General features: G+C 39.4%; 1 protein-coding gene and 1 long non-coding RNA gene across 2 annotated transcripts in view; one reads left to right on the forward strand and one right to left on the reverse strand.

Moving 5' to 3' along the window:
• LOC122643915 (callose synthase 9) overlaps positions 1-27,695 on the forward strand; it is a 164,340-nt gene that overhangs the window by 36,575 nt on the left and 100,070 nt on the right. The window contains exons 9-11 of the mRNA XM_043837490.1: positions 6,087-6,184; positions 6,346-6,463; positions 14,656-14,781. Of these exons, the coding sequence (XP_043693425.1) occupies positions 6,087-6,184; positions 6,346-6,463; positions 14,656-14,781 (342 nt within the window). The remainder of the gene's footprint in view (positions 1-6,086; positions 6,185-6,345; positions 6,464-14,655; positions 14,782-27,695) is intronic.
• On the reverse strand, positions 182-26,393 carry LOC122643919. Its single transcript, XR_006330195.1, has 4 exons — positions 26,383-26,393; positions 9,592-9,601; positions 988-993; positions 182-584 (listed from the first exon to the last, which is right to left on the reverse strand). It is a non-coding gene; the product is annotated as an uncharacterized LOC122643919 (long non-coding RNA).

The raw sequence follows: 27,695 nt of genomic DNA on the forward strand, positions 1-27,695 counted from the left end.
GGCCTCCATTGTATGATACCATTTTGTTGCACTTGCACCTCACTGATCACTCCCCTATGCCGCTTGCTCAAAGACCCTTCTTTTCTTTTGTATTGTTTTATGTATCTTGGTAACATGCTTAGAATCATATATGAAATTGTTTTCACCTTCTCAATGATTTGATTGGGATAATATTCTCAGAACTGCGAAGGTGGAAGGTATAATCATCCTGTTTGGAGGAATGAAGGCAGCTGGATTATGATCAGCCATTCCATAGAGTTTGGTTGGTTTTGAAGGTTTTCTTCGAGGTGATATTAAAGAATGGGAAAATTTCTCCTTCATGACCATTTCTATGTCCCTTTCCTTCATGCCTGCCACTTCTCAACCATGTGGAGTGGTGATATGGTAGGTTGACTGTTGGATATATTTGGGACCCAACAGTCCATCTCTTAAGTTTGGTGGTCTATCTCTACCATATGTCCTACTATGTAAAGGCTTGCACGTCAATAACATAGTAGAAGGCACAAGGCAAAGAGGTGTGCTGTCACAGACAATTTCTTTTTGGGTTCAAACTGCCTGTGCAACACCTTAGCCCTTGATCAAGGCTAAGGGATAACCGATGGGACATGACTTTCACACAAGCCACCCACGATGTCGAAGCTCCCTTGGCTAGCCAACACTGTCACTTCATTGAATCCCCATCCAAGCCATCTTAGCATTCACCACCCAAACATGCCTTTGTAATAACCAATGGGACATGACTTTCGCACAAGCCACCCTTGACGTCGAAGCTTGCTTGACCTAGCCTACACTATCACTTAATCGAATTCCCTCCAAGTCACTCTCCCAATATCTAGGGCCATTTGATTTTGACGGGCCGAACCTAACTACTTAGAAGGCACTTCACTACGTCCCAACATATATGCTCGTCTAACACTATGCATTCCCTTGACGTCAAAGCCCACCATCAGGGCCACACCGCCATAAGGCAAGCCATGCCACACCAACTCAAGGCTGTGACCAATCCAACTATCATGCTTTCATCCAAGATTTCATTAGAGCCCAACTTGAATGGCTATGGAGCCACCTTGCTCCATACAAAGCATATGGAAGGTTTGCCAGACCTAGGGCACTCTCTTTCACGTCGAGCACCGCTGTTTGCATAGTGCATGCTAGTAGTTACCGCTAACATAGACGCGTCTAAGGCACGCAGAACCCAAGCTATGCCTTACAGCCTTAGACAAGCACAGCTGCACCACAAGACACGGAATAGCCCACTGCCACAAGCCTACTGTTACTAATGCATAAGAGGAGCTAGTAGCATTAACAAACCTGAACATTTGTAATGTAGCTCTAGATAGGAGACAAAATCCCACTAGAGGCCAAGCAATAGGATCTAATAAGGCTACTGGTTTGGCTGGGCAGAATTAGGGTTTTTAGGTTAAATTCTAGGGTTAGGTATGGGGGAATGGGGGAATGTATATCTGATTTTAATAGGCAGGCTTTGGGAAAGCTAATAAAACAGATTTTAACAAGTTTTGAAACAAGAATCAATTTCCAGAATTTAGGGTTAGGGTTTTGGGTTTTAGGCAAACAGTAAAGTAGTCAAAACTAGGGTTTATAATGGGAATCTGACCCAAGGGTTGCGAGTGTTCAGGTGTGTAGGAGGGAGGTTCGACTGTAATATGGACAGATTCTGATGGGTGGTTAGCTCTAGACAGAAATTAGGCTGTTTAGGGTTTTTTGGGGTTTTAATGGTGGTAGGGGAATCTAGGGTTTTGGTGGATATTTGAGACTGCAGGTCTGGTCGAGTGGAGGGGTTGGTATGAGGGGGCTGTGGTCTGATTTTTATGAAAAATAGATGAAGGATGAAGGCTGGACAGGTTCTAGATGAATTAGGGTTTATGGGATTCAAACTAAAAATAAAGGGGGAATCGATTGGGAGGGAGGATGAAGGGAAAACAGAATTTAAGCTTCAAACTTACAGCAGGAATCCACCGGCAGCAGCTTGAAATTTGAAGGAACCTCCCGATCTTCTCGATGCAAGGAGTCGCAGGAGTCCACCCACCCTATCCACCTTGAAATCCACAAGGATATACACTCACAAAGGAGCAGGAACAGCAGCAGCAGCCGACAACAGCAAACAATCTTTTTTTTTTCAAAATTCAATGTGGGGGAGCCTCCACGATTTACTTTATTTATAATATGGCTTTATGGAAGGAATTAAAACTAAAACTAATAACTTAAAACAGTAAAAAGACCTATTTAACCCTACTTAAGTTAAAAGACATCTAACTTAAAACAACTAATTTAAAAGAAGATTCCATACTAGCCAATAGGATTTAAGGACCTATTAACCAATAGGAACACTTCACTTAAATTAGACCAATTGAACCAATTGGGTGCAACCAATTCTAAACCGGTTCAATCTAAAAACAGGAAAATAAACTAAGTATGGAAAATAATAATCCTAATCTATGGCTCCCTACTCAAGCCCTAAGTTCAGGACTTCTTCTTCTTCTTCTTCTTCCTACTTAGAGCTGCATCAATTTGCCTCCCCGACTATGCACTATATGCAATCACCTCCTGCTAACATAGTCTCCGTTGGTGTTCCAACCCACCGGGGAACACTCATGTCCCACTCCGACTCACAAATGTCCGCCCAAGAGATCCATCCTTGGAATACCCATGTTATCAATGCATACATGGCCAGGTCAACCTTGCACACAGTACCTTATGGCGAGTCACGATACCTTTCCGAAGCAACGACAACAAGGAGCGTGAGGCACACTACCCTTGCTCTAGGTAGCTCTTAATGTTTTGCCCCTTTTCCAGGAGACAATTTCCCCCTCAAAATGTTATACCGTTGTACTTTGACTTGTCACGTCTTTGGTTTCCCACAACGCCCCTATTCTTCTTCCAAAATGCCAGTTTGATGACATGGTACGTTGACATGCCTCATGCCAGGAACATCAGCCATCCTTGAGCCCACGAGCCACACAAATGCGCTCAGAAAATGTCACGGCCATGCCAATGGTCAAGCTGTGACAGCCGAGCTTCTTAATTACACTGATTAGAATGGATGCATTTGAAGGAACTTAGAAGTAGCAGAAAAGGTACCAGATCTCAGATTGCTTCTGGCCAATGCCAATCTGAGTTTGTTTGGAACAGCTGATCTTCATACAGAATCAGGGGATCCAGTCTGTGGAAAACAGATACTTCCTGTGGATTGGCTAATTCACTGTGACAGACCGAGCAATCTGGGTTTGAATCGCAAAGCCTTGAATCTATTGCCAATAGATGATGTGACAAGGGGAAATCAATGGAGGTGGTTTAGCCATTTTCAGTAAATACCGTAAGGCATAAAATGCACTAGTGAGGAGTAATATGATGCAAAATGTGGTGTAAATTGTTCAATGACACGGGCAAATGACTTCATTTGAATTGGTAAGGGAAGAAATGAATGCTCCACTTATCCACAAAGAAAAAAAAAGGAGTAAGAAACAGGTCCTGAGTTGGGACTTAGATAGAATAGAACGGCTGATCATGATTTGTGATGCTGTTTCTTAATAAAAAACTATCTGCTGTGCTGTGCAGAAGCATGTGACAAATATAGTAACTAATAATGATGCGTTGAATATTTGATTGTGATTGTAATTTTTGAACGTGTCGAAACCAATCTAATTGATGAATATGACCTTTTAATATATTGATAGATATAGATTCATCAATGGCTAAATATTATTGTCAGGTGAATCCTACATACATGGTTTAAAGTATCGACCGATACGATACTATACGGATTGATACGTATCGGTATCGGTCAATACTGATACGATACATGCCGATATGTCTTTTTTTTTTTTTAAATGAACCGTCTCGAGTTGTATCGAAATGTATCGACCGATACGGACCGATATGATACGATACGACCGATACGTATCGATACCATCGATATGCCCTGTAAAGGGTTCTATGGGTGGTTTAATTCGTATCGGCCGATACGGCTCGATACATACCGATACATTATTGATACGTACCGTTACATATCGATACGAAAAGATACATACCGATACCATCGATACATTCCATAAAAAAACCATTTTCACTCACAGACTTTATACAACTCCTAATCTAATAAAAAAATGAAGGAAAACTCTCAAGCAAGAGTCCAAGAGTCTAAAATCTTGCATTTAATCTTGGTTTTTCACACTTTTAAACTGTAAACGAATCAAGGAGTGCTACAACATCATCCTTTGCACCATCCAATACTCTTCATGGCTATAGACGATTACAACATGTAAGAAACCTCATCTTTTATAACAATTATAATTTAATGCACTTTGTAAGAAGAGGACCCAGACAATCTTACTGGTAAAATTACACTGAAAATTAATGAGGAAGAAGGTTCAAAGTTTTATCCGATGTTTCATAACTTATAAAACTACCTGAAGAGGGAAATGAGTATAAAATTAAAAAGTACATCTTTGTAATTTTGAGCAACTTTTTATGCTCATTTTGCACTGAAATTTAACCAGCGAGCTGGATGTGTTCTAGGTTGACAGATACAATTTCAGCAAACTTGCAGTGTTCCCATTTTTAAGGAAAAATTTCATTCAACTTAGAAAGTCTCTTTATGATTTATGGTCTTTTTGTAACTAGCTAGAACTCTTAACTAGTTGACCTAGACACATGATAGAAACTCGTATTTCAATCCCGACTACCTGAAAACTTTGAGAATCACAATTGAATAAGACCCTTTCGATTCTGACAACTGTGATACTTGTTAACAGATGGACACCTAGAAAAACAGTGAACATATCAGCAGAATTCATCTCCGAGGATATCTAGGTTGTATAAATGCAACACCATAAGAAAAGCCATCTAATGCTCTATACCGTAGTGGGTCTTATTTTGATCCCATTGTACCTGCTCCAAGGATGTCTCACAAAGAATTGAAGTAGGTTGGATGAAGTGGAGAAGTGCGTTCGGAGTGCTGTGTGATCGACATATTCCTTTAAAGCTTAAAGGAAAGTTCTATAGGACTGTTGTTCAACCGTCTATGATGTATGGGGCAGAATGTTGGGCAGTTAAGAAGTGTCATATTGATAAGCTTTGTGTGGCAGAGATGCGGATGTTAAGATGGATGTGTAGAAAAACAAGGATAAAGTAAGGAATGATCGTATCAGAGCTGACTTGGGAGTTGCTCCGATCAATGACAAGCTCTGAGAGAGTCGTTTAAGGTGGTTTGGTCATGTTCAACGGAGGCCTAGGGACGCTCCAGTAAAGAGTAATATGATTCTGATTGAAGGAGCTGAAAGAGTGAGGGGCAGGCCTAAAATTACCATAGGAGAAGTTGTGAGAAAGCACATTCATAGTCTGGGTCACGTACCATGTATGACCTTGGATAGAGCATATTGGAGGGTAAAGATCCATGTAGCAGACCCTATTTAGCTGAGATTCTCTTGACTTGCTGGGCTGTGCCTCTTTCCTCTCCCACTTTTCTTTTGTTTTCCATTGTTCGTTGTTCTTTTTTTCACTTCTCATCTCATTTCCCATTCCTCATTTTCACTTTTCAGTTTTTACCTTTTTTGTTTGATTGCATCCATGTAGCCGACCCCATTAAGTTGGGATAGGGATGTGTTTGTTGTTGTACCTGTTCCATGGATGAACTAAATAAAAATTACCCCGGAACAGGTGATGCTTGTGAGAGAAGGGAATAGGTGCCAGGTGGTGCTCCCAAGATTATTTAAGATTTTTTTTTTATTTGTGCTGACAATGAAAGTATTTGATGGCCTGGGAAATGCAACTTGGGAATTTAGTGGACTAAGCAGACTCACTTTTGATGTTGATTGGTTGTCTCTCTTGGAATCTATAATTTTGGGTGTATAACATTGCCACTTGATAGGAAATCTGTATGATTATAGTACCAATGCTGTTATTTCCTTCTACATCTGATATGAAATGAATTATGTTCTTGCCAACCCACCCTTATAGAGGAATGGAATGGAAACACCTTGTTGACCATTAGGTGATTGCTTTGGAATATTTTCTTGTTATCCTATTTTCTGCTTCTGTTATGATTTCATTACTTGTGTTTGCTGCAGAAAATAGATGAGGCTGCTGTACAGAAGGTATTCCTGAAGTCCCTTGATAACTACATCAAATGGTGCAACTACTTGATTATTTCACCAGTTTGGGGCAAGTATGGGATTTTAGTGCTGCATTTTTAAATATTTATCTTTTCAATGGGTTTTGTGATGCGTTTCTTTCTTCTAATGAATGAGATAGAGTATTTTTTTTCTTTCTTCTGATGGATGAGATGAGATGAGATGAGAGAATATTCACAGTTGTAAATTTGTGTAGTTTGGAGGCTGTGAGCAAGGAGAAGAAGTTACTATTTGTTTCTTTGTGGTTTCTGATATGGGGTGAAGCTGCCAACGTTAGATTTCTACCGGAGTGCTTATGCTACATATTTCATCATGTGAGTTGACCATAAAGTATTTGTCTCTGCCCTGCATCCCTTCCATTATTTGTTTCTGTTCTGGTTTTAAGAAATGTCTATGTCTACATCAGCTGTTCTCGTTTTAGTTTCTCCTACTCCTTTAAAATAAAACCTGTAGAGTCTCAGTGCCTCTGCAGGGTTGTATTGTTTTGTTTATGTTTACAGTTATTTATAGTTGGGAAATTGCTGATTTCATTCCGTAGTTAATACGTGTTTTTGTGAGCTTCCTCCTCCACCTTTTCTTTTTCTAAATTAGCCTTTTAGTTTTCAACTGTTTAGTTGTTGTACTTCTCTGCTGTTGGATGCCAGAGATTCTCTTGTCATGGATTCTGGTGTTATATATCTACTATAATTCTGTTTCTTTTTACTTTTTAAATGTAAAGCAGCTTAACTGGGGAAGCTGGATATCTCTGTACTCTGAAGTTCAGAATGTGGAGTTTTTATGGTATTCAGTTTTCAAGACATTAAGATTGGGCAGCGACTTACTTGAGATTGGGAAGAGAATTTGTTTAATGGTGATGGCTGTCTTGTGCTACTATCCTTGTGCGATTCTCTTTCCTGCTAGATACTCTGAATGCAAGTCTACCACTGAAGTCTGAAGCATTTATTCATTCATTTTGCGAGTGGGAGTGGTTGGCCCTATCAAGATGCAGGAGTCTTCTTTCCATGGTGTATTGTTCTTTTTGTGTGAGAAGACATTTGCTTTAGGCCATATTGGCCAGACGGAACCACCCTAACTGTAGTACAAACCAGTTTGTCATGCCTGGCCATCTTGTGAGCTTAAATAAAGAAAACCCAACTGGGGATTTAGTTTTTCAATGCGAAGAAGTTTCTCTATACAAGCACCCTGAAGAGGAATCTCTTAATGGGTGGCAAATACCCTTCCAGTAAAGAGAGCAAGAACGACAACAGCAACAACAGTGATTGAAGAAAATGGTTGGTCCAGAATAAGGAATCTCTTAACAGATGTGGAGTCTGTTAAGAGATGCCTCTCTGGAGACAGTGCTGTAGCAAACTGCTTTCAGGTTGCAGACCTGGGGTAGGAACAGAGTATCAAGTATTGATACGTATTGGTTGTATCGGCCCGATAAATAATTCATGTGGGGTCACCAATATGAGACTCTGCGATATGACTCCCAAAAATAAATTAATAGGTGTCTCAGGTTGTATTGATTTGATTGCTGCGTCTGCTAACGGACAACGGTGCTCGTAGATCAGCTCAGCCATTGTTTTTTTCTTATCGTAGTTCAGCTAGTGTGCGATTCCAGCAAGCAACTACTTAACTTTACTCCGTCCAAGTCCGTGCTAGCATGCACTGTAGGTCTGAGACGGTCGATACGGGTGATATGACATGCGACACCCTAGATGTCCACGAGACATGTTTCTGCTTCAGGCGGAGGAAGAAGATGCTGCCACCACCCCCTCTGCCACAACAGCCATAGCATAGCCATCATCGACGGCATATGAATGGACAGAAGGGGAGGAAGGTAGCAGTCGGGCCATCGATAGTCGGCTGATTGACGACATCTCCACTGCAAAAGGAAAGGGAGAAAAAAAAGAGGAGAACGAAGAAGGAAAAAAAAAGTTGATGAAGAGGAGTTACCTGGTCGCCAACCAAAGCTTCATTTCTGACAACCGGTCACTAATTGGCCTCAGGCCCTGAGTCAGCCGGTTGTCGATGAAAATCACTTGAACTCTGCTACCCATTGCTTGTAGACAGATGGAAATTAAATAATAATCATTTAAACAAGGAACAAACCAGGAAAAAAATCACAGAGACAGGTGGGGGAGGAATTTGGGAATAGCTTGTCGCCACCGGCAACAAAAAGCATCAAAGAAGCCAATCATCGTAAAAAACTATCATGCAGTAGGGGCTTCGGCTACAAAGAAGAACAGAAGAAGAGAAGAAGAAAAGATAATAATGGGGAAAGGGAAAAGCCAAATGAATACCCATATATATATTTTTTTGGATGAATAAAAATTTCATTACCAAAGTGAAAGGGACTACAAAAGCCCCCAGAAGGAGGAAAGAAAAAACAAATACACAAATACGCAAGAGGCTTCAAGGAGAAGCCCTGAGAGAGGAGAGGGCAAGACTCCAGGAGACAACAATATGCCTGTTCCTTGGGGAGTCAATACAAGAGCTGGAGACAGTCGGGAGCTTTGCTTTGATCTCGAAGGAAATGGATTCCCAAATCTAGCGAAAAGACCTGGAGTTGGGGGTTCATTTCCTGATATTACGTTCCATCCAAATATGATTGATGGCAGCACAAAAGGCTAATTTTCCCATGGAGTCACAGATAGAAGATCCCGCAAAAGACATGTCTACCCAAATCCATTCTTTAAGCCAAGGCAAAGTTCTTCGGCTTCTGGGCCAGCACTTAGCAAGAACTCCTTTCCAAAAACAGGATGAGAAGGGGCACTCAAAAAAAGATGATTGATATCTTCAACTGCGTTCCAGCAGAGGCAGCAAGAGGGGGAAACTGCCATGTGCCGGTGAAGCAAGGACTGCGTTGGAAGGCAGTTTGTGAAGGCCTGCCAGGTCGTGAAGTAGTGAATACCCATATTCATTTGTAATTAAACTCAGTTTTTAATTGGGTCTCATTGGGTTATTTGATAAGTTTTCATTCTACTTTTGTTATTTGATTGGTATATTGCCAAAACTAAGACTGAGACTTTCAGTTTAATTGGGTTATTTGGTTGCTACTTGGTACACAATGGTTAATTGGCCAAAACAGAGACTGACCAAATTTATGGAAAAATCCTCAAGCTTGACTAAGACTAGACCCACCGATAAACAGTCGGTCAAACCCAGGTTAGACCATTGGGTTGGGCTGGGTATTTGAGATGGGGACAATATAGAAGTAGTACAATTAGTGAAAAAGTAGTAAAAAAACTCCAAAAAATTGGCTGATTGCCACATGAAGGAGTGATTTGGCAAATCCAACCATTAATAGGAAGGGCATGATCTAGATTGATTAGACGTAAATTTTTACATCAAAACTTAATATTTTGCCACCCATGTATTGGATTCTTTTCCTTGTGTTTTTAACAATCTATTTGTTTTTTTCATAATTTAATGAATCTTCAAAGCTCTATATTGCCACATGGCCAACTCTGATTGAATCCGAAAGCGACTAGTAATCAGGGTATCCTTGGTGCAATGGTAAAGGTTGCTCCATTGTGACCAAGTAGTCACTAGTTCGAGTCTGGAAACAATCTCTTTGCAAAAGCAGGGGTAATGTTGCGTACATTATGACCCTCCCCAGACCCCGCAATGGTGGGAGCTTTGTGCACTAGGTACGCCCTTTTTTTTTATCAGGATATCATGAGGCATGCTTGTACACAAAATTTATGCTCTAATTGAATAATTGATCTGCCATGTGGCATATATTGGGTCCGACCAAGATTTAAAGTATCAGTATTGGGTATCGTATCGGAAGGGTGATTTTAAGAGATGTATCGTATCGTATCAGGGATACGTATCGTACGCTACAAATACACATGGAAATGGTCAAGATGCACATGGAAATACACTTTTGGAGCAAAAAAACAATATAAATAAGCATTGAGCAATATCTAACAAGTATCATGCATAAACACTAAAGTGGTGAACAATATATAACGAGACGAGGCTTTCATGGTCCGACCACTTAACATCCTATGGTCAGGCCTAATTATTTCTCATTTAAGGTATATTATGCTTCAAAACAGTATTTTTCATGTATTCTAAGAATATCCAGGCATTTTGTAAGCGTTTCCATGTGTATCTTTAGAGTATCTTGTGTCTCTTAGCATCTTTGATGCAGGACAAACCCTAGAAGCTAAGGTATTCCGCAATAGGACAGGACCACAGGTTATAACACCCTAATATGGAGTTGAAACAAGGGCTGGAATTTGCACAACACCACATTCAACATTAGAAATAATTAACAGGATTTACTAATAGCAACTATCACCATAAATCAAATGAATAAACACCATAGGCTTTAGGAAACAATTCAAGCAACAAGTATGGTTAGTTCCACAGGGCTAGGTAAGAAGATTCAGGGCATTACATTCAAAGAATCATAAAGCATGCATGACAGTCCACATAGATTAATAAATCACTAATTAGAAACATTAGGAACATAAACCAATATCAAGACGATGTAATTAATTCAAAACAGGTACTGTTTTGGGGCTGAAAAGGGTGGGAAAATTATGCAAACACAATCATAAAATTCTGTTTAAGGTTAAAGAAGGGATGGGTTGTAGAGGTTGGTTTAGGATTAAGGTTTTCAAGATAAAAACCTGGGAATGGGGCTGGGCTGGCTAGAGATAGGGTTAGGATGGGGACAAGGGGTTTCGGTTGAGAGAGATGGAGGGAATGGCAATAATGGGGCTGGAGTGCTTCAGCCGCGAGGGACAGAGGGGACAAGATTCACGACAGCAGGGGAGGGGGAGGGAAAGGGATTCACGACAGCAGGGGAGGGGGGAAAGGAGTCACGACAACAGGGAGGGGGGGGGAAGGGAATCACGACAGCAGGGGGAAAAGAGAAGAGAAAGGAGAGCCGTGGGGGAGGGGAAGAGAAAGAGAGAGAAAGAGATAAGAGAGAGAGAGTCGTACCTTGAGGGAGAGTGAGAATCATAGAAGCGGGTTCATTACAACTTAAATAAAGACAATAAATGGGTATCCCTGAAATATCCTTAACCTAATTAAAACAAAAGAACTAACAAAGTGCTCTCACTTAAGTTATAAGGGCTGAAATGGAACTGCAGAATTAAACAAATAAAAAAAAACTAAAATGCCCTTCACTTATTTAACATAAGTACTAAAATAAAAAGACTAAAATAACCCTAGATGTCTAAACACCCTCGCACTAGCCTGTAGCCTCTGAAATCATCATCGAACCGTAGTAACTGGCTCCGTGGAAGTAGTCTCCTGTGCCTCTGGTAGTGGTGCACAAAGGGCCTCTGGTAATGGTGCGGCATGATGTCCCCATCAGTCTCTCTTATTTGCCTCTGAGAATCACCCTTTTGATATGCTGACCGATTCTGATACTGTCACCTTTGAGGGGGGGGAATGAGGTTAATCCTCTCCTTGGGAGTCTGTCTTTTTTAATCTCTATAAATAGAGATGTCTCAGGCCTTGGTACCCATCGACGTTTCTTTGAGCAATACTGTTTAGTTGTGTTGTAATGTAATATTGTAGGGGTACTCTTGGAAGTCCCTTGTGGTAGTCTTAGTCGTCTCCTATTTTGCTTAATATGTTGGTTAGTTAGTCTAGTCTTTATTGGTTAGTTGCTGTACTACAACAAGAAGTCCTTGTTGTACAGTGTTTGTAATTGGATTTATCTTCAAAACATTATAGAGGGGGAGGTTTATCACACAAGCTGTTGCTCTCTCTTGTGATAGCTCTTCTTTCCTTCTTCTTCTTCTCCCTTGCACTTGATCTCTGTTTTTGGTATTGGTTAACCAATTCTGATAATATCACATGCTATCAGAGCTTAGATAATCAGCTCTAACAGTTGTTTTGCATCCTTGGTTTGAAAGTCTCCATTGTCGACTTCTTCTTCTGGTGTGCAGCTACTTTTGCTGCATTTATTTCGATGAAGATCTAGTTTATCTCATGAACAACTAGATCTGATTATGCTGTTTACATGAAGCCTTCTTCCTGCTGCTGTTGTCTATGAACTTATTCCTCTACCTGAATTAATTTATCTCACATACAAGGTCGGAGATGTATATTTCTGGGTTCTATCATGGCAGCAGTAAGATCCATCATCAGGATACATCATGCCTGCTCTAATACTTTGAGATCTTATTAAGACAACTGGTAAGTGAACTCGATTCTGTTTTGGGGGCTGGGGCAGATCAGATCCCCTGATTTTCTGGAATCAGATTTCTCCAAGCAGCTCATGCGGTACTCTGTTTTGGGAAGTTTTTGTTTCACTAATCCAAGTTGTAAATTTATCTTGGATCTGACCAGAAAACCCTTGTGAAGTTGGAGGGAATTGATTATCCCTATTAGAAGGCAGACTCGATTTGGGTTTGGTGTGTAATCAGTACACCAGATTCTGTGTTATTGTTTTCCTCCACAGGCCTTGCGATACCATGTTTTAGGACAGATTATCGCCATAACAATTGGTGAAATTATTTGGGATCTGACCAGCAGATCTCCTTAAGGTTTTAAGGCATTATTGCTCTCCTACAGTGGGCCACTCGATCCCAATTTGATGTTCATGTGACACCTATTTCTGCTGCTATTGATTTTCACACCAAATAAGGTTTGTTGGAAAGCTGGTTTTATGCTTTACCTAATACAAAGTCTCTTATAAAAATAAAATCATTTGACCAGTCAAACTTCTTAGAGAATAAGAACATTTCTCTAAATCGAGAGCAGTTTAATTACTTATAGACACGATCATATTTTCTAAGAACAGTATAAACCAAATGTGAGACTAGGTATACCAGGACAATGACCAATTCCAAGAACAGTATAAACCAAATGTATGTTTTGATTGTTTCAAACTTCCAATAGCTTGCTTCTTCTGTTCTGGTGTCTTCTATTTCTATGTTGATTTTTGATGTCTTGATTTGACTTAATGTTGATTTTTGATGACTTGATGTGGAAATAAAAAATTAACACTTTGGGCGCCTTGGTCACTTAGGCAATGCATAGGTGGGCGCCTTGTCGCCTAAACGCTAGTCACCCCTCCACCACCTTGGTTCACCTTGCCGCTTTGACAACTATGTGCAACACAACTGTCAACACATCGAAGAGGAACAATAATCTCAGAACAGGGTTCAGGATGGATGGCCTCTTGCTTAGCCAAATCCTTGACCATCTAAGTAGCTGTCCTCGAACTCCATTAGAAAGAACAATTCAATTTTGATGCAAGTTGCTGAATGTCCTTAGTCGGGCAAGTCTCCAAGTCTTTTTGAAGAGCTAGACATCCAACATATAACATTTGCAGAACTACCTTCCACAACCACTTTGTCATAGCCTCTTTGGGAAACCATATATAAACCGATTCTCAAAGGTAAAATATCTGTACAAGTAGAATATCTCTTCCCAATCACACAGTGTAGTTGTGGAACATGGAACTGCAAGGCAGTCTAATAGAACCTCCTCCTCAACCTGCATTCCCAAGGTAGCAACCATCAAATTTAGTTGAACAGCTCCATCGAAGATGACTTCCAAATAGGGGCTACTCTATCCACTCGCATCCTTGAAATAATCAAAGGCTCGTGCTCTCTTGACAATCATCCTTGCTGGAATTTTTCGGGAAGACTTGTCAACCTTAGCACAGTGAGAGACCTTTGTTGTGATTCTGCTGTGAGTGGGATACTATCTCCTAGTCCTAGCGGGACATGGAATTTGAATCCTTGTTGAAGGAGGGTTTCTAGCTCTGCATTACACTAGGGAAAGGTTTTTGAGTTGGTTTTTGTATGCAGAAGATGTGCACTAATATGGGCTTGCTTCTGATTAATTTGAGATCCATTAAAAGAGTTCAAAAGGACTAGTTTGATGCTTTACGTGTGGCTGCTTCTATATATGGTTGAATATGACATGATCATTTAAATTCTGATGGATTGGGGCCATTGGGCTTCTACAGAAGCAAAATTTTGGTGTGCCTGCTTTTAATTTTGCAGAGCTTGGCAGAGCATTATATGGGAAACTTTATATTTCCTTATTGTTCCTCTTGTGCATATATATTTTGTTGCTAGCCTCTGCACTGTCTTTTTATTTTCTGTTTTGTCATGGTGACCTTTGAAGTTTGCCTTTTGTATTTGTTCAGCTTTTTCCAACGTCAATCTAAGCTTTCTAATGTAGTTGCTTATGAAAAGTGTTAAAAAAAATCTCTTATTGTTCTTTGCTTGGGCAATGCTTTCCTTCATGTAGGCCTACCCAACTGAATGCAACGAAGACTTGTGTAAGTAATTTAGGTCCACTATTTGAATCTTGTCTTGCCGTTCCCCTCTATATTAGATTTAGAACTTTGCCTCATATATATATGTGGTTTCTTTATAATTTTCCGTTAAAAAAACGAGAAATACCCATTCATCTTTATTCATTTAATATTTTCTATTCTTGAATTGTATGTGTAGGTCTTTGTTTTCTCATTATTTCCTCTTTGGCTGTGGTTCTAATGTTTATATATTTACCAATGAGTTTCTTGATTCAGATGGTAAGGGAACTTGAAGAGAAATTACGGCAGCAGATTGCACAGCCAGCAGATAGTTGCAAATCTGAGAGTGGAGTATCATTCCTTGAGCAAGTTATTTCTCCTCTATATGAAGTTGTTGCGGCGGTATGTCTACATGCCTTGTTTTCTAGATTTGCATCGATTTCATGTATAAATTATGCTTATGTCTATGAAAAGGTTATAAGTATGTCTCAACACAGGAAAAAGTTTCTGTATGAGCCACCTAGTCTACCATTTGGAAGGGCGGGCTTATTGCCAAAGTCGCAATGTCCTCATTTACATGAACCGTATATGTACTCTGTCTGATGCTCTTTTTGCTGAACAATGGTTCTTGCCTTACTGGTTTTTATTTTGGAAAGACGAGAACTGTGTTGTTAATGTTTGACCTAGGCTATAGCCAGTCAGTCGACTCAAGTAGCCAGGACTAAATCCACCATATTTAGGTAGCCTGTTGATGTTCACCAGGCAAGGGATTAATCTTTAGCTAGTCGGTTTGTTGCTAAGCAATAGGTCAATAACCTGAGTGTTGTTTTCTATTATACTTGAAAAGCTATCGAACTATCATTTAATTAGTGTATGTCCTTGGTTGAGAGTTTTGGAGATCTGTATGCACCTTTGGACCCAGTCCTATGCGGTTCTTTCATTAGGATTGTTGACAGGCTTGTAAACATATGTGACTTTACTACTAAACTATCAATCTTAAAGTGATTAACTTTGTACATGGTTTTAGCACTTGATCTTTAGAGATGAAAAAAAGAATATTATGAACTTTGTTTGGTATAAAGTACCACAGGGGCATTATTGTCAAACCCTGCGGTCTGTTATGTTTTATTTATCTTTAGTTTTTCTTGTGTATTTTAATTAGTATTCTATTACTGCAAGGACTGAAGAGCCTTCTAGTCCTTGGGTGCCCTCAGGTATTTTCTTGGTATTGAAGTGATTCGAAGTAGGAAAGGGATTAGTTTGTCATAAAGAAAATATGTGTTAGACTTTTTGTCCGAAATTGTTATGCTTGCTTCTAAACCTATTGATACTCCTTTGGATCCACACTAGAAGTTTGGGACAAATGATGGTGAGGAATTTGATGACAAGCACTGGTACAGGAGATTAGTAGGGAAACTCATTTATCTTACTGCCACTAGACCAAACATATCTTTTGCTGTTGGAGCTGTCAATCAGTTAATAGAATCACCTAAGAAGACTCACTGGGAGGTAGCATGTCGAATCTTAAGGTATCTTAAGGAGGCTGTAGGAAAGGGGTCTGTTTACCGACCTCATCAACGTATTTACTTGGTTGGATATTCTAAGTTTCTAACACAAACTAGGCTGGTGCTGACAGTGATAGAAGATGTACCACAGATTTCGGTATATTCATTGGTGGCAATCCTGTCACTTAGAGAAGCAAGATGTAAACAACTGTGGCTAGATCTATTAGTGAAGCTGAGTACAAGGCTATGGTTCATACTGCAGCTTAATTGATGTGGCTAAAATCATTGGTTCCAGAGCTGGGGTTTCCGGTTACTAAACCGATGGAGATGTTCTCTGATAAGCAAGCTGCTATCTATATTGCCTACTGTTGTTTCATGAAAGAACCATACACATTGAAGATGATTGTCACTTTGTGGGGAGTGCAGTTTTGAAGAAGTTTTTTGATACTCCATTTGTTTTTTTTGCAAGTCAGTTGGGTGATATGTTTACCAAGTCTTTGTTTAGGCTCGCTTTCCAAAAGGGCTGCTTCAAGCTGGTATGAGTGATTTATATGCTCTAGCTTGAGGGGGAGTGTTAAGTTATGTATATAGTACCATAGGGGCATTATTGTCAAACCCTGCGATATTCTCTTATGTTTTGTTTATCTTTAGTTTTTCTTGTTTAGTTTAATTAGTCTGTTGCTCCAAGGACTGAAGAGTCTTTTAGTCCTTGCGGTATTGTAATTAGACTTGATTAACTGTTATATAAGTTGTTGAGGGGACTGCTGCAAGGTACAGACTGTTCTTCCTTCTTGCAGCAGTCTTTTCTCTCTTTGCTTCCTCTCTTCTTCTACATTGTTGGTACTACTTCTGATATTATTTCAAACTTTAATAACTATTATCTAAATTTTTGTCGTTGAGGTAGTGCATGGTTATGGCCTAGCTTATGAGCTTGTGACTCATACTAGGTGGTGCAGGATTGATTAGGGAAGGGAAATCTGAGATGAACTCAGAGTTGCAGGGGAGAGGGGAAAGAAGGGGGGGGGGGGAGGGAAGGATCGCACACGCTACATAGGCTCACACACTCAACTTCAATTCATTATCTAATCTGTCCAATACGTTGTTACAAGCCAGCAGGTTTTCCAGGATGCTAAATAAAATATGCAGTAATGAAAGTAAATATGCAAGTGAAAACTTGAATCAAAGTTGTAGAAATAAAACTTATGTGTGTGCTTAGTAGGAACTGCAATCTTGATAAGGATTGGTCGCAGTACTCAAGGGGGGGTAACCCCAATTGATCTGCCAATTTGCAGGCAGTCTTCTGCTGTGAAAAATAGGCGGCTGAGCCGGCCAAATATGTATTTGAAAGTTTGAAATAAAACTTGAACTTTATATTACTTGGAGAATTTGAATTACAATCTTGATACAGTACTTGAGGCAAGCTTGAAGATAACTGTTAACTTACAGGTGACTTTGACGGAAACTTGAAAGCCTGAGATAAAGGCTAAGACTTGATGTTACAGACTTGGACGAATACTTGAATTAGAAACCTAGTTACAACTTGAATAACACTTGAAGTAGACTTGATGAATAACACTTGAAGAAAATAAAAATTAAAACTTGAAGAACACTTGATGTAAGAACTTGAAGAGCTGAGCTATAGCAGTGCTGCGTGCTTCTATTTTCCTCTTCAGAGATTCTCCTCCTTCTCTTGGAGAAGACGAAGGGTCTTATAGAGCTCTGGAGGCTTTGGACGCTTTACTTTTCCACCGAAAGCAAACCTTATCTTGAAGGAATCTTTGGCAGAGCGTAGAAGCATGTGGGCGTGGGCCCAGAGTCTAGACTTTGGAGGCAGAGGCGCCGAAAGTAGTCTTGGACCGTAGTGCTGCAGTAAAAAGTCAATTTTACTATTCACCACTTTGTCGGTAGAACTTGGAATCTTTGAGAAGATGCTTCAAAAACCGCACCGAGGCATTCCACGTGTCGAAACACTGTTTTCCTCATTGGTTTGGTTTAGATGGTTCACTGTATTCGAATGGGCCCAATGGTGGCTTGACTATCTAGGACTAGAGATAGTAACTGGGACACGACTTTTGTTACAGTCACGTGTCAGTTGCTGAGCCATTCTTATGATGTCGTCATGGCTGACGATTCTCCAACATCAGGGTTTGGAGACTAACCCATGGGCTTATCGGCCCACTTTTTTGGAAGTTTGGCTCATGGACTTTCTGGTGGACCTTGTTGAAGAGAATTGTTGACTGGTAAGGTCCAGCCCATCATCTGGGTCTTGAGCATATTGGCCTTCATGAAGGTGGGGGTCAATGGACCCAACACTTGAGCTGGTTTCTTCTTTTTCTTCTTCAGTATCGAGGGCAGCCAGCTGGGCCTCGATTTCTGCTTGTTTGGCTTTAAGTTTAAGGCGTCTGCTGCTACTGGACTTGTCTGACTTTTCTGAGAGGGCCACTTGAGGAGTAGCTTTTGTGAGGGATTGGATAAGGGCCTCAGGGGTGCATCTCCTTAGATCACACTTGTCCCACCACTTGACTCTGAAGTTCCTTATGAGAAAAGGGACAGAGCAATCAAGGCCTTCAGATTGCCCAACTGCATATTCCCAATACATGATCCATGCCAGACGGCAATGGATGAAGAACCTTAGAAGATCTGGCTGTTCAGGGATTTGTTCGGTGTACTGGCAAAAGATGCTGAGAGCATCGAACACTTGATTAGGCAGGATGTCATTGATTGGTCCATATGCGGCCCACCAACGAGGAAACCAATTTGGAATTGGGCTTGAAAACTTGAAGTCAAAGCAAAAGAACCAAGAATGTTGGTTTTTACTATTTTGAAAAAGGAAGGCATGGTGCCAGGCATCCATGTAATCAAAATAGTGAAATTCTTGTGGTTGGTAATTTTGAGAGAATCTTTTTGTAGAGAGGGGATGTGTGCCCCAATCCTTTGAACTGATGATTTGTAGAATGGTTACTGAAGTATGGGTAACCAAATTTGGTTCATTTTTGTCAAAATTTTGTTTGATACGGATGGAATCTGTATCAACAAGAATAAACTCATAGAACTCTTGGTTTTTTGAACTGTTTGGGGAATAGAAATTCCAATCTTGGAAAAAAGCTCTTCGAGCTATTTCAACTGGAGTGTTGCAGCCTTTGGTGAATTGGTCATCAAGGGCAAAAATGTCTTGATAGGCCTGTTTGAGGACATACTGACTTTTGGGTATGTTTTGGGAAAGAACTGGTTTGGACACTGTTGTGGAAGAACTAGGTCTAGAAACTTGTTGGGAGGACCTTGTATTAGGAACCACTTGGGTGGACTGGCTAGCCAAGACTTGGTTAAAGGGAGCACTTGCAACTATTGTTTTGGAAGGGGAGACCTTAACTAGTTGGCTTGAAGGAGCTGGCTTGGCATAGGAACCTTTTGATTTAACACTGGGTTTGGGAGGCTCCTTAGGAGCCATGATAACAGAAATTGTTTTGGGACCCTGCAAGAATTCACGGGTCAAGAAATCAGGAATTGAATTCATTTCTCCTTTTATGTAAGTTATGTCGAAATCAAAACTCGATAAAAGGGCTTGCCATCTTGCAAAAATCTGTTTTGAAGCAATATTTTGAACATCATTTTTTAAAACTTGTTTTGTGGCGCTGCAATCAACTCTCACTAAAAATTTTTTGTTTAATAATCACTTTGGAATTTTTGAATGTAAAGAACTACTGAAAGGATTTCCTTTTTGATGGTACTATAATTTTGCTGGGCTGGGTTCCAGATTCCTGAAGCGAATTGAACTAATTGTTCTTTGTCATCTTGAACTTGCTTAAGAATGCCTCCGTATCCCAGTTCAGAGGCATCAGTTTCTACAATTTTGAAGAGTGCAGGATCTGCAAGTTTTAAACATGGGATTTCTTTAACTAATTTTTTGATATCTTGAACTGCATGGTATGATTTGAAGTCCATGGACTGGGCTTTTTCTTGAGCCTAGGATAAAGGTCTTTACACAACTGGCTAATTTGAGGAATAAAATCTCTGACATAATTTAGGCTTCCTAGGAACCTTTGTAATTGTTTTTTGTCTAGGATTTGGTCAGGGAATTTATCGGCAAAAGCTATGGATCTTTCTATTGGAATGACTTGGTTTTGGTAAATGTAATGACCTAAAAATCTAACCTTGGTTTGGAATAATTCCATTTTTTTCTGGGAAAGAACTAATCCACTAGTTTTCATGGTGTGGAAGAAGCTCCTAAGATGCTTGAAATGTTGTTCAATAGACTTGGAGAAAACTAGAACATCATCAATATAAACTATTATGAACTGGCCAAAAGGGTTTAGGATATCGTTCATAATATTTTGGAATTCACTAGGGGCATTTTTTAATCCAAAAGGCATTACATTCCATTCGTAATGACCAAATGGTGTGGTGAAGGCTGTTTTGTATTTGTCTTTCTTATGAATTTGAATTTGCCAGTATCCAGATTTGAGGTCAAACTTTGAAAAAATTGTAGCTTGGTAAAGTCTTTGAAGTAATTCTTTCTTGTTTGGAATAGGATACCTAATCCGTTGTAAGGCTTCATTTAAAGGTTTGTAATTTATGACAAGTCTGGGTGTTCCTCTTTCTATTTCAGCGTTTTTATTAACGTAGAAAGCAGCACAACTCCAAGGTGACTTGCTTTTACTTATTAATTTTTTGTCAAGAAGATCTTGAATTTCTCTTTTGCATATTTCTTGTAGTTCTTGGGTCATTTGAATAGGTCTGGCTTGTGTAGGAATGTCTTTATCTGAAAATCTTGGTTCATATGGAAGATGGACAATATGTCTACATCTGTGCCAGAAAGCATCAGGAAACTCTGAACAGAGTTCCTTTTCAATCTGGGTCTTAGTGCTAGAGATTTGTTTCTGAATTGTTTTATCTTGGAGTCTTTGTTCAATAGTTCTATGATTGACTTCTTGTCTTAGATATTGCAGGTGTTTTTGTTTATTTTGAATTTGGCTTATAGTTGATTGTTCTGAAATGGCAACTGTTTTGAGCAGGTCTATTTCTTTTGTTTTGGCTTGTTCAAAGAATTCGAACTGAACTTGTTTACCTAGGATAGTGGTTGTAATTCCTTGATTTGAAACAGTAAAGGGTTTTATGAGTTCTAGGAAAGGCTGTCCTAGGATAACTTCAGTGTTCAAGTCCTTTTGCTAATATGAACACTTGTTTTAAACAAACTCCTTGGTTACAGATGTGAACATCTGATAGTTTATAATTCACATTTAGTTTTGACCCATTTGCCCCTGTTAACTTCTGGGTTGTTTTTTCAAAATATTGGGTTGGGATTAACCCTTCTTGTATGCAATTCATTTGAGCTCCTGAGTCAACCAGGGCTATGATACTGATTTTGTGAGCTGAAGATATGACAATAGTTATATTGACATACCACTGTTGGCATTTGACTTTGTTAACAATATCAATAAAATCTTCATTATTGTTTGGTAAAGTTTGTATACTGTTGTCTTCTTCTTCTTCTATTCCTATTTCGACCTTTTGCTGGAATTTCTTTAAATTTGCTATGTCTGCTTTTATATTTTTAATTTCAGTTTTTAGATCATTTGTGGTAGCTTCTAGGCTGGCAATTTTAATTTGGTCTGGATTTTGTGAAGAAGTTGGAGTTTTGTCAAACTTTTTGTAAATATTTTTTATGTTATAAGGGGTTGCCTTAGTTTGAGGTTTTGTTGATGAGACCTGTTGTAAGAGTTCTTGGGCATGTTGGAGATATAAAGTCTTGGTATGTTTATCTTTGATTTGGTCAACAAAGTTGAGAAATTCTTCTGGTTTATTAAAGTTTCTAAGTCCTGAACTTGATTGTTTCATGTTGATAGATTTTGATGATTCCGAATCATCACAATTTTTACAAAAAACTCCTTGGCTACAGTTGCAAGGAGAGACTTGATCTTCACTGTCACTATTTGACTCGATTTGGTTTAACTCATTCTCTTGGGCTTCTATTTCATTATCTGAGCTGTTTTATTCCAAATCAGCTAAGAGTTGGATTTTTGTATCATCGGGCATTATAAGTGAATTTATCTTTTTTGCGAGCCTACAGTATTTAGCTATGTGGCCTGACTTGCCACAGTTATAACATCCAGTCTTGGTGTTTTGGGTTGGTCTTGATTTTTGGAAGGTCCTTTTGTAAGGTCTATGTTTCTTGGGGCTAGACCTATTATCTAGGTTCTTATCTGGTTCTTTTTGAGTTTTGTACTTGCTTGAGTATCTATTTTTTCTGTTGTGCCTGTGGTTTTTATGTTTCTTTTGGGAGATGATTTTCGAATCAAATCCGAACTGTTCGCAGAATCCCCCTAACTCTTTTTTGTAGGATTTTGATTCTTTCCTAATTTGTTTTCTGAGTTTGATGTCTGTGCACAAAGCTAATCCTTCTTTGTGAACAAGATTTATGAGGTCACCATAGGTGAGGGTTTGATAGGGAATTTCCCCGTTGTTCTCTTCTCTTAATTTTTGTTTGAGTTTTTCAGAGAATAAACTGGGTAACCCAGTAAGGAACTTCTCTTTCCGGCAGGGAAGATTTGCATCTTCCCTAGTTAGAACCTTGGTCATGAATGTGTCCTTATAACACTTGAAATCATATAATTTTTTACATTTGAGGTTTGATAATTGTTCAGAAGATCTGTCTTTAAGTCTTGTAGGATCTCCTAAGAAATATTTGGTTATACTAAAAATCAAAGTGTTGACTGCATCTTCAACAGGTTGGTTTTCAATTTCAATTGGTAAACCTTGTTCATTAGTTTGAACGGCATTTAGTATGGATTCTTTTTCAGTTGGACTGAGAACATTGTCCCACCAACTTTTTAGTTGACCTGTAAACCCAGAAATAATTATTTATGCTATGGCTTGGTCAGGTATGTTCTTGATCCGATGAGCATTGTTTACCATGGTCATCTCTTGGAGCTTGTTAGCCAAATTGTAATCTGACATACCATCTATGTTCCATTCATAGATGGTACCACTTTGGTAATTTGCCTGGGAAAATTCCCTTCTTTGTTCAATTTGAAGATTTGGGTATGTTGGTCTTGGATAATAATTGTTGTTCATGTATGGGCTAGTAATAGCATTTACTTGGTCTTGTTCCTCATCATCACTGGATGATTCAGAGGAAGCTAATTGTTGAATGTTTGCCACATTTGAAGCAGAGCTTCCTTGTGTTTCCTTTTGAGGCGTAACAGGAACAATTAAGTTTTGTAATCTTATGGAGATCTGGCTTACTAGATCTTTGTTTTCCTGGGTATTCAGGTTTTTTAGGCTTTTATTGGAAATTGTGAAAGGTTTGAACAGGGTTGTTGTTGAGGAAGTACTAGCTTGACTTAGAGACGTTGGTTCATTAGGAGTGTCTTTTTGAACTAAGTTCTCTATTCTAATTAGTTGGCTTCCTATGGTCTGTAAGTATTGGTTTGTGTAATTTGTTTGTTCAATAATTTTCTTGGATCCATCAGAAGCACCTTCAGTGGACCTAAAAGGTGTTGCTGCTATTTCTGTGTTGTTAATTTTGATTTTAATATTTGAACTAGGAGGGTGAATAGACTCAATGGTTTTGTCATCAGTTATTTTTCAGGTGTGATAAACCTTCTTACTAGCGTTGATGTTTGAGAAAGAATAAGGAATGTTATTGTTACTTGTGTAAATGTCTAAGTATGTGAAGAACATAACATCTACTTTGATGGCTCTCATCTTATCGTACCTAAGGTTTTTAATTTCTTGTTGTTTTTCTTTTGAGAAGTAGCTGAAAAACCAATCTCTTTTTTCAGCGTTTCTGGGGGAACCAAAATCTATCCTGAGTTTGGGTTTGTCTATCTCATAGTCTTCTATTGTTATGACAGCAACCCTTGCTTCGTGTTGCATGTCAGTTTGAGTTGGTGAAGTTGGATTATTTGTCGGAGAAAACTGGTTAGACTGTTCTTCATAGATTCCTTGGGTGACATTACTATTAATTGGAGTATGCAATCCTAAGATTTGCAGGGATCTTAATTGTTGATGTAACCTTTGGTTTTCTAAGTGAAGACTTGTCAGAGAACTAGAAGTTGAAGCTCTACTTGGAACTTGACTAAGTCTTTCAAATTCTTCAGGTTTTACTTGTTTATCTTTTCTCTGAAAAGTTATAGTAACCATTCCGTCTTGATCTTGGTTTATAGATTCAACGTCACTATTTGGTTCAACAAGTGACTCTGGGCAAGGAGCCTAGAGACACCATTTTGTTGGAAACTTAATGTCTTTCCAGCTGACAGTTTTTGGGTGAACGGTTCTTGAATGGACAAAATCTGTTTCTATGAACGTAGTTTGTCCTTTGATGGTTCTTCTCAGGGCCTTAGGTCTTAAAGTCCTCATGGCCTTGTACTGGATTCTATGGATTATGGAAATTGGTATTGATCCCTGTTTCATCTTGTAACCACTTGTAAGGATGTTAACTTTGAGAGTATCTAAGAGATTTGCATCATTTAGGGAAAGGTTTATATCTGGGTAACAATTGAAATAAACTGGGCCTTTATGAAGACTTGTTTCTATCATCCCTAGAAGGGAATCATCAAATTGTAGGAACCTTTGATCCTTGAGTGTAAGCAGGAGGGCTACGTTGAGTCCTTCCCTGTGCAGGGGTTTGATGGCAACTTGGATAAGTCCTATGTGGAGGTAGTTGAAATCCTTTTTAAGTTTGTTAAGATTTGAAGGATCTAAGAGTTGGATCTCTTCCATATCTGGAGAGTAATTGATGGTCTGTTCTACAGTCTTGATAGTTTCAGTGAAACTATACCATTCTTGCTTGTAAACTTCTTTGGTTGGGACCTTTGGTAAGGTCCAGTTTTGCAGGGACTGGTCAAGGTCACTTGTTAGGACTTCATTACTGATTACTTGATTTGGCGAACTGAAGTCGCCGACTAGTCTCGAAGACATGGTTCTACTTAGTCTACTCATAGTTTATCGGAACATATCCCCCTAACTAAGATATACTTCCATCCACCAAAGGGTGAAGGAGATTTTTGTTGCTAATCAACCGCATGTCTGGGTCTTACCTCTTGCCCAACGGCCCCAAAAGCCCACTAATTCTCACAACGCAACTCCCAGAGGACTGCCGGAAAGTAAAAAAGAAAAGGAGAGAAGAACTTTAAACTAAGGGTCGGCTAAATAGAATTTTGGCTCTGATACCAGTATGCGTTGTGAGAATTCTCACAAATTTAAAGAAATTCCAGCAAAAGGTCGAAATAGGAATAGAAGAAGAAGTTACTTTCATTACTGCATATATATATATTCATTCTAAAATATCTGTTGAATTCCGTGAATACTGAGTTAGAGTAACTACAGCCATCTTTATTTATAATGTAAAGAAGAACATTCTGGAATTGGTACAAGGACAAAATTACCGTTCGGACAATTCTACCCTTGAACTCATATTACAACACTCCCCCTCAAGTTGAAGCATACATGTCGAACATGCCCAACTTGCTAATTATAGGACAAAATAACTTACTACTAATTCCTTTGGTAAGGATATCAAGCAGCTGCTAATTGGACTGAATAAATGGAATATAAATAATTCCTTGCTCCAATTTCTCCTTGATAAAATTCCAGTCTATCTCAACATGTTTGGTATGATCATATTGGACCGGAGATGTAGATCCAAGTCTCCTCGAGTTGAAGAAACCACCCTAGGCATAGGGTCATAGTAGGAGCCTTAGATTAGTTCTATACTTAGTTTTATTTTGAAGTTTTTAATTGAACCGGTTCAAATTGGTTGCATCCAATTGGTTCAATTTAAGTTGGTCTAATTTAAGTGATTTAATTAAGTGTCTTTTATTTTAAGTTATTAGGGGTAGATAGGTCTTTTAACCCTTTTAAAGTTTTAAGTTGTTTTAATTAGGCCACCCCTCCACGATTTAGTGAGGGAGTGTTTTGTTTAGATTAGGATTTGGCCTATGGCCTTCTATTATTAATATTGAAATCATGGGAGACTTCCCCACAGTTTAGTTTTTGAAAAATATTTGTTTTGCTGCTGTCATTGTTGCTGCTGTTGAGCTCTACATGAGTTTGCCTTGTGGGTAACATCAAGCTTGCCTTGTGAGTAACATCAAGGTGAAGGGCTGGTGGATCTCCAGTGACTCCTTGCATCTTGTAGATTGGGAGGTCCTCTTTAGTTCTTCTCATGTTGTTGTTCCTGCAGATCTGCAAATCAGTAAGTGATTTGCAGTTTTTGTAATTAACCACCTTCTTCTTAATCCTCCAACCCATGCCTCATCTGCCCTAATCGATCCACAGTGTCTTCCTCCATTAAAAACCCATTGATTCCCATAAACCCTAAATATTCACTAAGCTGTACAGCCCAATTTTACCATCAGTTTTCCTCCAAAATTCAACCACAGGAGCCTTACATAATTCCCTTCACTCGACCTTAACGCCAAGCCCATCTCTGCTCTTAAACCCTAATTCCCCCTTCCACCTCCATTAACCCAAAACCCTAGAATTACTGATCTATCACTTTTAGCCATCAAATCTACCCATATCACAACCGAATCACCTCCTCACTGTTTCTAACATCCGACCAACAGTCCTAGCCCAAACTCCAACTCAAAACCCTAATTTCATCCCTTTTCCTTATTTTCAAAACCCGAAACCCTAACCCTAATTTCTTAAATTTGAATTTTAATTCAAACCTTGTTCAAACCTACACTATTAGCTTCTCTTAGACCTGCCTATTAAAACCATGTAAGATTTAACCCCTTTCTCATAAACCTAACCCTAGTTTTAACCTAAAACTCTCAATTTTGCCCAATCGGCCAGCATCTTTTGTGAGGGTCTGATCTACCTGGCTCCTAGTAGGTCTCTTACCTATCTAGGACTACATTAAGTGGTATCAGAGCCATGGATCACCATGGATCACCATGGCAATCTAGTGCTGAATCCAGATCTGCCACCCCAACCTAATCCCCTTGTTGCAATCATGGAGGTGCTCCAGAAGCTTTCGGCAGGTCAACAATCTATCAATGATCGATTACATGTTATGGAACAAAGGCAAACTACACCTCTTAGGGACAACAACATTCTCTTATGCAACTCACCATCAAGGGAGGGAAAAAATAACGGCAAAAGGGGACTGCTCGCGAGAAAGAGGAGAAGTGAGAGGCCTGCGGGAAAGCTGGAAGGGGCTGACGGAAGGTGGCAGAAGGGTGGAGGAGTGCTGGCGGAGGTGGCGGAAGGTCTGGCGATGGTGGTGGAGGGCTGGTGGAAGGTTGGAGGTCATTCGGTGGCTGGCGGAGACTTGTGGAGGGTGGTGGTGGTGGTGGGTGGTGGTGGCTGGCGGTGGTGTTCTTAGGGCAGAATTACGAAGGAGAGAAAGAGCATGGTACTAAATCTCGTTTCGTTTCAGTGTTTCGGTCTGACCGAAATTTCGTCGAAATCTCGGTCGAAATATGGTATTTTTCTGTGGGTGTAAAATGCCAAAAATGTCCGAGATTTCCGAAATTTTCGAAACGAGATGACCGAAATTACCGAGATTTCCGAAATTTCCGAAACGAGATGACCGAAATTTCCAAAATATTCGAAATATTGCATTTTTTCATTTCGGACTTGCGTTTCATTTCGGACAGGTCGAGATACTCGAAATATTCGATATCTCGACCGAAATTTCGCGAGTTTTAGTACTATGAGAAAGAGCGAAAAAATGGAAAAAAATTTATTTCCCATATTCCCGGAATATTGTTTGCTCTGATGCTTCCATGAATACTGGCTTGAGTCAGAGTGACTACAGCCATCTTTATTTATAATGTAAAGAAGAACATTCTGGAATTGGTA

Source organism: Telopea speciosissima, chromosome 10 (genome assembly GCF_018873765.1).
Source record: "Telopea speciosissima isolate NSW1024214 ecotype Mountain lineage chromosome 10, Tspe_v1, whole genome shotgun sequence".
NCBI lineage: Eukaryota > Viridiplantae > Streptophyta > Magnoliopsida > Proteales > Proteaceae > Telopea > Telopea speciosissima.